We start from the raw sequence: 12,902 nt of genomic DNA, 5'->3' as shown, positions 1-12,902 counted from the left end.
AAGGCAAAAACGTGTTTACAACAGGTAAAAATGACTGAAGATTAGGATTCCGTTCTACTACTCTAATTCATCCATGTTTTTAAGGTTGATTTTTTCAAACTATTCTAAAAGGAAAATGCTTTAACCCTTCTTGTTAGCTTAAATCGCATTGCTAGTCTCTCCAGCTGTTGCCTGGTGTCTCTGCTGCCCTTAGAACATTACCCACAGCTGCTCCCTCCCTCGCTTCCTTCAAGCTCTGCCCAGCCCAGCTTCCACTCACCTCTGACCTGATATGCTTTTTTAAAATTTAGTCTTTTCTCATACATTCTGACCTGAGCCTTTCCTCCTGGAATTTGTAGTGGGTGTTTGTTGTTGCTTGAGGATTTCATACATGCATATAATGTGTTTTGATCAAATCCCATCCCCATTCCCTGCCCTTCAGTTCCTCCTCTATCCCTGCACCATCTTATATGATTTGTACAACTCCCCTGAACACTTATACTAAGTAAGTCTCTTTACTGAGCACAGCCAGCAGATGACAAGTAGACTTTCAGGGACTGCATCCCTGGAAAAAAACCTGACTCCCCCTCCCCTAAGAACCATCAATTGCCAACACCTAGAGGTGAGCCCCTGTCCCATATATGCTCCTAACCCTTGGAATTAATAAATACCTTATTTGAAATAAAATATAATTAAAGATTCTGATATATTTATCCTAGATTATCCAGCTGAGTCTTAATTTGTCATCCTGGGTGTCAAGGGAGAAGTAATGGGAGAACACACACGAGGTGACATACACACAGAGGTGGCAGCAGATGGGGGTGACACAAACCAATTATTGTCTACATGCAACAGGTACTAGAAGCTGCAAAGATTCTCTCTTAGAACCTCCAAAGGAAGGACAGATGTGCAGATACCCTGATCTCTAACCTCTGGCTTCAAGGATAATGACAAAAAAATTAAGTTGTTTTACATTGCCCGGTGTATGATGATTTGTTACAGCAGCTATCTGAAACTATAATAGACCTACCTGCCTTCCTAATGCCCTAATATGTTGTTTGTTCCCTCCTGGGCTTTGCTCCTAATGTCCTGCTGAGACTACTTCAGATCACTCGTCAGAACCTTCAGGGAGCTGTTCCTGTCCACTTGATCTAAACCCACCTCAACACAACAGACTCACACTTCTCATTTTTATGGCTCTCTCTATAGAGTTAGTGTGTTCTCAAGTGTGCTTATTCTGTCTCCTGCAATACCATGCCTTGGATATGAAGTCTTTTATCATGTATCATGTCCCACACTATTTATAGCATACAGGACTAAGTAAAAATATGTTGAATAAATCACAGGTCATGTTACTCATTTACTTTTAGAACACCTAGTTACAAACCGTTTTTAGTCTCTTAAGCCACCCAAACACATCAATACTGAAATTTCAAATATTTAACCCATAAAGATTATCTGTAGCTACAAATAACTTTGAATAAATATATTTCTGTTGCCTGCATTCTTACTGTTAACTCTGAGGTATCATCTACTATTTTCTTATCAACTATTACTGCTACTACTGCTTTATAAAATCAGTTATGGAGAGATGAACTCAATTTATTTTCACTTTAGTTTCAGGAGCTTTTCCATCCTAAAATGTACCCAAAAGGGCAAACAGACTTTACACAGAAATCAGTATTTACAATTTCTCCCAGTTAACTAAAAGCACTACTGCACAGTAACCAAACTGAGTATCTAATACACTCATTCCAACAAGCTAACAACATACAAATGTATAACAACTGTGATTTCTGAACTATAGTGCTAAGTAATCTTTCATAATTTCACTCCTTTTATTCTATCCTTAAGTGGCATATTCACTTCCAAATCTAGATTTTGTAAGTACTAAGAGCTAAGCAGAACACTAAACTAATTTTTCTAAGTACATAAGCATAAATTGTTATTATATCTTAAAGAATGCTCATTAAAATTACTCACACATACTGTTTAAGGTGGTATTAGTGCAAGACTATAGCAAAAGCACTAATAAATTCAAAATGGAAATGAAAATTCAATGAGAACAATAAAATCAAAGTGTCTTAAAATCCTGAATAAAAGACTAGATTTTCCTCCATAAAAATGATACTTAGCCTTTGTCTGCACTTTTTCACTCAAAAAGGTCAACAAGGCCATGAACTATCATGTTCACTCAAGTCAACAAAGCCAAGTCACTAATGGTAAAACCAACAATAGGGTCAAATTTGAAGATAAATGTAAGAAACTTACTATAAACTGACTCAATACAATGATATTAAGTCATAAGGTGAAATTATCAATTTAGTTTTCTCAATGTGAATATAGTTGGCTATGTTACTGGAAAGTATAGATTCCAAAAAGGTACATTTCAAAGACCTAACAACCTGCCAATTTGATAGCCCATTAACACCTGCATTTAGAGGTTAAAGGACTGGACAGGAGAAGAGAATAGAGGGAGGGAGGGAGGGAGGGAGGAAGGGAGGGAGGGAGGGAGGGAGGGAGGAAGGGAGGGAGAATATGGAAGGGAAAGGAAGAGAAAGAGTAAGAAAGGTGTGAAATTTTAACTACCACCCAGCTTCAGAAATCCAGTAAAAATAAAAATACAAAATACACTCCACAGTGTAACAATAAAAAATCTTTAAGAATCACACAAATCCCTTACAAAGACCAAGTAGAACAGAGTCTGCATCAGCGAAGTAAATTTGTTATTATATAACTCTATTCAGAACTAGAAGTAACAACAAGCCATTAAATGTCCTCTTAGCATCTGAACCAACATTCCCATTTTTGGGAAAAAAATTCCAAATTAAACAAGCCATAGATACAAATGATGATATAAAAATGAAAAGCTACCATTATCTTAAACGCCCACAGAAAATCACATATTGCAGTACATTCTTCTGACAAAATATATTGCTGTAAAAATATTTTTAATAAATTCATAATTAGTGAAGTTAAAAAAATCAAAATTGTTATTAATATCACTAAAACTACCTAAGTTTTTTTTTTGAAGAATACTAAAAATATAACAAGAGAGAAAGACTTTTAGGTAATTCGTCTCTCTCCCAAAAGATGTTGTTATTTTTATGATGCAAAGAGATTGTTAAAAGATGACATATATTAAAGGTGCTAGACCTAAAAAGGTTCCAAGCCAAGGAATATTATAGTCAGAGTATTATTTGAGTTATTTGAATTCAAAGCCCACATATCAATCAACTCCACTTAAATCAAAACACTGAATATTTCATGTTTGTATAAAATAAGCGCTTCCACAAGAACATCACTTAGAATCAGAACTGACATATACATAAAATGGAAATTCTGAATGTGAGGGAACTTCTGCAAAAAACCAGTATCTTATAAAATACATTCTATTAAAATATGAACCCCCAATGCTCCTTTTTGAGTTATAATTTTAACTCCCCAAATGCCATTTAGAAAATCTAATCTAGTATTTTATACTCTAATAAATTCTCATTGAGCACCTTATGTAAAGTTACTTTTCAGAATTCAAAGTACCACCCAAAATCAAATTATTACTTTTAATTTTTTTCTATACACAAGTTATCTGTCAAGATTTTCAAACACAATTGTACAAACTTGGGTTCATCTGTAAGTCCTGTATCATTGAGATCTGCATTACATTGATAACACTTCAGCTTTTGCTTGGTATCATCAAATTACTGTATGTTATGCAATCTGAAGTTTAGCCTACCTTCCTCATTCCCCATAAAATAGACAAAAATCACATGCAAGATAAACACTGAAACAGGCTCTAAAAATTTAGAACTTCCTCTCCAGTTTATTAACTGGTAAAAAAAAAATAATCCACAACTTTTAACAACTCTATATACCGTAAGGCTTATTACCTTCTCAAATACAGGAACGTAGGAAGACACGTGAGGTTTGAGGATTTCTGCCTCCCAATCTTCATCTCCCATGATAGCTTCAGGTTCCTTTTTTAAAAAGAAGAAAAGGTACTTTTGACCATGAGCACATCAGAATTGTTATCTTTCAATTATGGGGCTGCAGTCAAAGACATAGTAAATGAAACACAAGGCAACTGGGGTTGACCACCATCAACATATATATATATATATATATATATATATATATATATATATATATATATATATATATATATATATATACACACATATATATCCCTCCACACTACTTGCAACTACTAAACTAACTTCCCCCACAAGCATTTACTTTCACGCCTAAGGGTGATCTTTAGAGCCAGCACTCTTATCTTTCATAGGCTAGGAGAATCATTCTAGCAATCCCCACATTCCCAGGGGTTGCAATCTGCCCCAAAATCTATTTGTTCTGCCTGAAAGGATTCCCAAATGGCTTGCTGTGTGTGCGGGGTGGATGGGTAGCTTCTGAGATAATATTCAAGGTATTTCCCATTGCGTCCCCTCCGTGGGAGACAGGATGTTGAGGCCTTGGAGACTGAAGGGGAAAATGGCCTGAGTTGGCACCCAATTCCTTCAACGACAATGTAGGGCAGCAAAGAGCTCCCCGATGAGGGGCGCTCACCACAAACACCGTTTCTTCCGAGAAATGGCCGCCTGGCGCTGAGCAGAAGGGTCCCTGGGCCTCCCTCCCCTGCAGGCCTCAAGTCTTCACACCCGCTCCACCCAGCATGAAGACGCAGCTCAGGCCGCAGTGCGAAGGCCCGAGAGGCTGACCTCAAGCCCCACGCAGGCCCATGCGCTAAGCCTGCGGCCTAAGTCCGCCCAGGAGGCCCCCGGGCCTGGTTAGGGCGTCCGGTGCCAGGGTTGGAAGCAAGAGGAAGGCCGCCAGCCCGCTCACCTCTCCGCTCCGGGCTCCCTGGGCTCCTCGCGGCCGCCGACGCGGCTTAAACGGCTGCACGTGCGGATGCCGGGACGCCGACTGCGTCAGGGGCGCGGGGCCCGACAACAAATAGCACCAGGCGACCGGGCCCGCCAGCCAATCAGCGCCCGCGGCGCGCGGCTTCCCGCCCCCACGGCCGCCCGTGCGTTCTCTGCCTTTGATGAGGCCGAGGCCGAGGCAGTGAGGCCTCTTGGCTCCGAGGCCTGTTAGGCCTGTGGGAGTGGGCTGACCCTGGGCCTGCCACCCACTACATCCTGTCTCTCTCCTGGGGGTCCCCAAGCTCTCATCAATTCCATTGTGTTCATACAAAAGTTTAAAAAAAATAAAAATAAAAATAAAAATCTGGGACTCTAGGAGGCAGAGGCAGGCAAATCTCTGGGTTGAGGCCAGCCTGTACTACACACCAAATTCCAGGATAGTCAGGGCTACACCGAGAAACCCTGTCTTGGGGAAAACCAAAGGGAGGAAAATCTAGGAGCCATACAAATGCTTTCACTTCCAGCCTTTCAGGCCTTCTCTTGACCTCCCACAGTGCTGAGCTTGGGTATTCTGAGTCTAGACATCAGAAGTGCTCTCTTATCCTAGAAATCCACTTCCCTCCACTCCTCTTCTAAAACCAACTAATAGTTGCTTTTCCTCTCCATAAAAAGGGCAAGGGTGAGACTCCATCTTGAAGTTGTCAAGAAAGCCAGTCTGTAAAAAGAAAAACAGGAGGAAGAATTGACTTGTTTGCCAAGGCCTGGGTTTGTGGTATACCTGTTTACATCCCCGAGGGCACCGGCCAGTTCAGCATTTAAAGAGCACATCAACTAGACATTCACATTCTGTCTGCTCACCTCTTTCAGAAGGAAAATTCCATAAGTGTTTTTTTTTCCTAGTACCCACCAAAGGGATAACAATCAAATATATGTAAAGCATGATTCTTGTTTTTATTTTTACTTCCATTGCTTTCCTATCTCTGAATTTTTGAACAAATTCTAGATATCTCAGTTAGGAACTTAAAGATGAGGAACTCCAGCTTAAACTTGCTTTAAACTTTTCATTTCTAGAACCACCTTTCTGTTTCAGCACCAAAAAACATACTAGTATTTTTCTAGTGAGTACTATAGTCTCCCAGGCTATTAAGGTAAGTTGCTTTTAAAAGTCACATTTAACAAAGGCCAAATCACAATACGCTTTAACAGAACTGTCATTTAAAATGTGGACAAACTTCTTAAAATAAACATAGTTTTTAAACATATATTCTTTGCTATGCACTTTTGGAGTGAACAGGTAGGTTCACTGCTAGGTCCCATGACATATTCCTATGACCATTACCTGGAAGACATAGGCAGGAAGATCCGGAGCTCATTGCATAGCTAATTCAAGGTCAACCTATGTAACATAACACTCAAAAACAAATAATAATAAAGCAAAGACCAGTGACATGTACTTGGCCACCTGAGGACTTGAATTTGATCCCTGAGATCCAGATAAGGGAAGGAAAGAACTCACTTCCAAATCTTGTCCTCTGACACACACACACACACACACACACCTTCCCTCCACCTCTCTCTCTCTCTCTCTCTCTCTCTCTCTCTCACACACACACACACACACACACACACTCACACACACACAGCATGTTCTGATTGAACAAATACATCGACACAGACAGACAGACAGATAGACACACACACACAGACACACCAGCTCCTACACACACACACACCCCAGAATAAATAAATGTAATAATTACTTTAAAAAAATAAAGACTACAATATTGAAGGTTTTGAATGGAGAGAACATTACTAGCTGAGAATTCAGCATTGGTGCAGGGCAGGGGGAACAACAAGAAGTGTCTAAGGTATGTTAGCACATTTTTTCCAAACGTAAGGAGAAAATAGGAACTGTACAATAGGAAAACTCTATCTTAATTACATGACCAGAGTTCACAGGACTCTTCTTGTTACCTATTACTATATAACTAACTATTGCAAAATGTGTTGGCTTACAAAAAAAAAAAAACTCTCTCATGGTAATATGGATTGAGAGGGCTCAGGAGGACATCTCATATGATTACAATCAAATGGTAACTAGATCTTGAATTGTCTGACAGTTTAATATCCATTATTTTTTTTGGCATTTCCAGAGTTTGAACCTAGTGTGCCAGGCAAGCTCTGTACCACTGAGCTTTATCCTCAACCTCCAACACCAGTTTGTTTAAACATCCAAGGTGATTTCTTTACTGTGGCATCTGGTGGCTGAGATGGTGGGTAGCTTAAGCTTTGAAGGTTGTTGGACAATCTCAGTCAGACTCTGTTAGGTTGTTGCATTTCAACTGGACAGACACGTTTCGGACACAACTCCAAAGACCAGGGCAATAGTTGCAAGGCTTCTTGAGTTCTAACATAAAAAGTTAAACAATTATATTTGCAACCTTCAAATAATTGGTTATCGGAAAGTCATATGGCCAGGCCAGATTCATGGAGATGGACCTACATAATGTGAAAACTGGAGATTCAGTTTACTGCAGAACCTGAAACCTGACTGTGGTTGATCACAAAGTAGTTGCATCGATTGGTGTTCTCAAATCCCCTTCATATCCCCATTAACCTACTTACCCTTTCAATGTTGTCGCAAAGTTACCATGAGTACATTTCTTCCCCTAAATTCTTTTTCTCCTCTGTGTATTTCAAATGGCCTTTCTTGGAATCCATTCATTCTCTCTCCTGTCTGATTTACTCTATTATCAATGCTTCCCCGATGCATTTTTATTTGGTTTAGTGTATCTTCATTATCAAGGATTTCGACTTTTTAAAAATGGCCTCCAGGTCTCAAGTCAATTTTATCTGTGGAAGTTTGAATGGGAAATGCTCCCCATTGACCCAGGTATTTGAACGTTTAGTTCCTGTTGGTGGCACTGCTCAGCGAGGCTTGGGGAATGCATTCTTGCTGGGGACAGGCCATCAGCAGGGCGGCCTTTGCTACTATATAGCCTCACACCACCTCCAGCTCATACTTTCTGCTGCTTTGAGGATGCGGGTCTCAGCTTGCTGCCCCACCCAGCACTCCTGTAGCTTTCTGCCATGATTCCATGCCACAATGGAGGCTTATCGCTCTGAAAACACAAACCATAATAAATTCCTTCTTCCATAAGTCAGACTTTAGTCCTGGTATTTATCACAACAACAGAAAAGTAACCAATACCCTTATGAGCATCCATCTACACTGGTTACTATCTGGACAGTTTCTGGCATTTTATTTATTTATTTTTTTAATCTTTTATTTTTTATTTTATTTTCATTTTTATTACTTTCTCTATTTACATTTCAAATGTTATCCCTTTTCCTCATTTCCCCTCCAAAGACCCCCTATCCCATTCCCCCCTCCCCCTGATCACTAACCCACCCACTCCCACTGTCCTGTTCTGGCATTCCCCAACACTGGAGAATCGAGCCTTCACAGGACCAAGGGTCTCTCCTCTCACTGATGTCTAACAAGGCCATATGCGGCAGGAGCCATGGCTCCCTCCATGCCATCTCTTTGGTTTGTGGTTTAGTCCCTGGGAGCTCTGGGGGTGCTGGTTGATTCATATTGTTATTCCTCCTATGGGGCAGCAAACCCCTTCAGCTCCTTGGGTCCTTTCTCTAGGTCCTCCATTGGGGACTCTATGTTCAGTCCAGTGGTTGGCTGAGAGCATCCCCCTCTGTATTTGTCAGGCACTGGCAGAACCTCTCAGGAGACAGCTATATCAGGCTCCTCTCAGCAAGCACTTGTTAGCATCCCTAATAGTATCTGGGTTTGGTAACTGTATATGGGATAGAAACCCAGGTGGGGGAGTCTCTGGATGACCTTTCCTTCAGTCTCTGCTTCACACTTTGTCTCTGTATCTCCTCCCATGGACATTTTGTTCTCCCTTCTAAGAGAGACCAATGTATCTATACTTTGGTCTTCCTTCTTCTTCAGTTTCATGTGGTCTATGAATTGTATCTTGGATATTCCGAGCTTTGGGACTGATATCCACTTATCAGTGAATGCATATCATGTGTGTTCTTTTGTGATTGTGTTACCTCACTCAGGCTGATATTTTCTAGTTCCCTCCATTTGTCTAAAAATTTCATGAATTAATTATTTTTAATAGCTGAGTAGTATTCCATTGTGTAAATGTACTACATTTTCTGTATCCATTCTTCTATTGAGGGTAATCTGAGTTCTTTCCAGCTTCTGGCTATTATAAATAAGGCTATCATGAACATAATATGTGTCCTTATTACATGTTGGAGCATCTTCTGGGTATATTCCCAGGAGTGTTATAGCTAGGTCCTCAGGTAGAACTATGTCCAATTCTCTGAGGAACTGCCAAACTGATTTCCAGAGTGCTTCTACCAGCTTTCAATCCCATCAGCAATAGAGGAGTGTTCCTCTTTCTCTACATCTTCGCCAGTATCTGCTGTCACCTGATTTTTTGATCTTAGCCATTCTGACAAGTTCAAGGTAGAATCTCAGGGTTGTTTTGATTTGCATTTCCCTGATGACTAAGGATATTGAGCATTTCTTTAGGTGCTTCTCAGTCATTCAATATTCCTCAGCTGAGGCTTCTTTGTTTAGCTCTGTACCCAATTTTTAATAGGGTTATTTGGTTCTCTGGAGTCTAACTTCTTGGATATTTTGTATATATTAGATATTAGTCCTCTATCAGATGTAGGATTGGTAAAGATCTTTTCCCAATCTGTTCTTTGTCATTTTGTCCTATTGACAGTGTCCTTTGCCTTACAGAAGCTTTGCAGTTTTATGAGGTCCCATTTGTCATTTCTTGATCTTAGAGCGTAAGCTATTGGTGTTCTAGTCAGAAAATTTTCCTGTGTCCATGAGGACACTTCTCCCCACCTTCTTTTCTATTAGTTTCAGTGTATCTGTTTTTTTTGTGGAGGTCCATGATCCACTTGGACTTGAGCTTTGTACAAGAAGATAAGAATGGATCAATTTGCATTCTTCTACAGGCTAACTGCCAGTCGAACCAGCACCATTTGTTGAAAATGCTTTTTTCCACTGGGTGATTTTAGCTCCTTTGTCAAAAATCATGTGACCATAGGCATATGGGTTCATTTCTGGGCCTTTAGTTCTATTCCACTGATGTACCTGCCTGTCACTGTACCAATACCATGCAGTTTATACCAAGATTGCTCTGAAGTACAGCTTGAGGTCAGGGATGGTGATTTCCCCAGAAGTTCTTTAGTTGTTGAGATAGTTTTCACTATCCTGGGTTTTTCGTTACTCCAGATAAATTTGCAAATTGCTCCTTATAACTCTATGAAGAATTGAGTTGGAATTTTGATGGGGATTGCATTGAATCTGTAGATTGCTTTCAACAAGATGGGCATTTTTACTATATTAATTCTGCCAGTCTATGAGCATGGGAGATCTTCTGAGTTATCCTTGAATTTCTTTCTTCAGAGACTTGAAGTTCTTGTCATACAGATCTTTCACTTGCTTGGTTAGAGTCACACCAAGGTATTTTATATTATTTGTGACTATTGTGAAGGGTATCATTTCCCTAATTTCTTTCTTAGCCTCTTTATCCTTTGAGTAGAGGAAGGACACTGATTTGTTTGAGTTAATTTTATATCTAGGCACTTTGTTGAAGTTGTTTGTCAGCTTTAGGAATTCTCTGGTGGAATTTTTGGGGCCACTTAAGTATACTATCATATCACCTGCAGATAGTGATATTTTGACTTCTTCCTTTCCAATTTGTATCCCTTTGACCTCCTTTTGTTGTCTAACTGCTCTGGCTAGGACTTCAAGTACTATATTGAAGAGCGTGAACAGCCTTGTCTAGTCCCTAATTTCAGTGGGATTGCTTAAAGTTTCTCTCCATTTAGTTTGATGTTGGCTACTAGTTTGCTGTAATTTGCGTTTACTATGTTTAGGTATGGACCTTGAATTCCTGATCTTTCCAAAACTTTCATCATGAAGGGGTACTGGATTTTGTCAAATGTGTTCTTAGAATCTAATGAAATAATCATGTTTTTTTTCTTTGAGATTTTTTTTTAATACAGTGAATTGTGTTGATGGATTTCCGTATATGGAACCTTCCCTACATGCCTGGGATGAAGCCTATTTGATCATGATGGATGATTGTTTTGATGTGTTCTTGGATTCGGTTTGCAAGAATTTTATTGAGTATTTTTGCATCAATATTCATAAGGGAAATTGGTTTGAAGTTCTTCTTTGTTGCATCTTTGTGTGGTTTAGATATCAGAGTAATTGCGGCTTTATAGAATGAATTGGGTAGTGTTCCTTCTGTTTCTATTTTGTGGACTAATTTGAAGAGTATAGGCATTAGGTCTTCTTTGAAGGTCTGGTCGAACTCTGCACTAAACCCATCTGGTCCTGGGCTTTTTTTTTTCTTTTTTTCTTTCTCTTTTTTTGGTCTGGAAGATTATTAATGACTGCTTCTATGTCATTAGGGGTTATGGGACCATTAAGATTGTTTATCTGATCTTGATTTAACTTTGTTACCTGGTATCTGTATAGAAAATTGTCCATTTCATCTAGATTTCCCAGTTTTTTTGAGTATGGCCTTTTGTAATTGGATCTGATGGTTTTTTGAATTTCCTCAGTTTCTGTTGTTATGTTTCCCTTTTCATTTCTGATTTTGTTAATCTGGATACTGTCTCTATGTCTTCTGATTAGTCTGGCTAAGTGTTATCTATTTTGTTGATTCTCTCAAGGAACCAGCTCCTGGTTTGGTTTATTCTTTGTATAGTTCTTTTTGTTTCTACTTGGTTGATCTTAGCCCTGAGTTTGATTATTTCATGCCTTCTATTCCTCTTTGGTGTATTTGCTTCTTAGAGTTTTCAGATGTGCTGTCAAGCTGCTAGTATATGCTCTCTCTAGTTTCTTATGGAGGCACTCAGAGCTATCAGTTTTCCTCTTAGCACTGTTTTCATTGTGTCCCATAAGTTTGTTGTATGTTGTAGCTTCATTTTCAGTATATTCTAAAAAGTCTTTAATTTCTTTATTTATTTATTCCTTGACCAAATTATCATTGAGTATGGTGTTGTTCAGCTTCCATGTGTATGTGGGCTTTCTATTGTTTTTGCTGTTATTGAAGACCAACCTTAGTCCGTGATGATCTGATAGGATGCATGGGGTTATTTAAATCTTCTTATATCCATTGAGGCCTGTTTTGTGACTGATTATATGGTCAATTTTGTAGAAAGTACTGTGAGGTGCTGAGAAGAATGTATAGTCTTTTGTTTTAGAATAAAATGTTCTATAGATATCTGTTAGATCCATGTGATTCATAACTTCTCTTAGTTTCATGGTTCCTCTGTTTTGTTTTTGTTTCCATGATCTGTCCATGGATGAGAGTGGGGTGTTGAAGTCTCCCACTATTATTGTGTGAGGTGCAATGTGTGCTTTGAGCTTTGGTAAAGTTTCCTTTATGTGGGTACCTTTGCATTTGGAGCATAGATGTCCAGAATTGAGAGTTCTTCTTTATAGATTTTTCCTTTGATGAGTATGAAATGTCCTTTAATATCTTTTTTGATAACTTTAGGTTGAAAGTCGATTTTATTCGATATTAGAATGGCTACTCCAGCTTTTATGGGGGGGGGGTGTTAATCTGCTTGTAAAATTGTTTTCCAGCCTTTTACTTTGAGGTAGTATCTGTCTTTGTCACTGAGGTAGGTTTCTTGTTTGCAGCAAATGTCGGGTCCTGTTTACATATCCAGTCTGTTAGTCTATGTTTTGTTATTGGGAAAATGAGTCCATTGATATTAAGAGATATTAAGGAAAAGTGATTGTTGCTTCCTGCCATTTTTGTCATTAGAGGTGGAATTACGTTTATGTGGCTATCTTCTTTTTGGTTTGTTAAAAGAAGATTATTTTCTTGCTTTTCTAGGGTGTAGTTTCCCTCCTTGTGTTGGACTTTTCCATTTATTATCCTTTGAAAGGCTGGATTTGTGGAACGATATTGTGTAAATTTGTTTTTGTCATTGAATACTTGAGTTTTTCCATTTATGGTAATTGAAAGTTTTGCTGGGTATGGTAAT

The 12,902-nt window shown here is 39.1% G+C and overlaps 1 protein-coding gene across 5 annotated transcripts in view; it reads right to left on the bottom strand.

Annotated features, from left to right (window-relative positions):
* Ddx4 (DEAD-box helicase 4) overlaps positions 1 to 3,941 on the bottom strand; it is a 53,439-nt gene extending 49,498 nt beyond the window's left edge. For all 5 annotated transcript variants that reach the window (XM_052159769.1, XM_052159770.1, XM_052159773.1 and 2 more), the window contains exon 1: positions 3,870 to 3,941. In XM_052159769.1, coding sequence (XP_052015729.1) covers positions 3,870 to 3,941 — 72 coding nt within the window. The remainder of the gene's footprint in view (positions 1 to 3,869) is intronic.
* Positions 3,942 to 12,902: the final 8,961 nt, after the last annotated feature.

The sequence above is a fragment of the Apodemus sylvaticus genome, chromosome 16 (assembly GCF_947179515.1).
Source record: "Apodemus sylvaticus chromosome 16, mApoSyl1.1, whole genome shotgun sequence".
In the NCBI taxonomy this organism is placed as follows: Eukaryota; Metazoa; Chordata; class Mammalia; order Rodentia; family Muridae; genus Apodemus; species Apodemus sylvaticus.
Note: the sequence above shows the minus strand (reverse complement) of the source record. Positions and strands in the feature narration are given on the sequence as shown.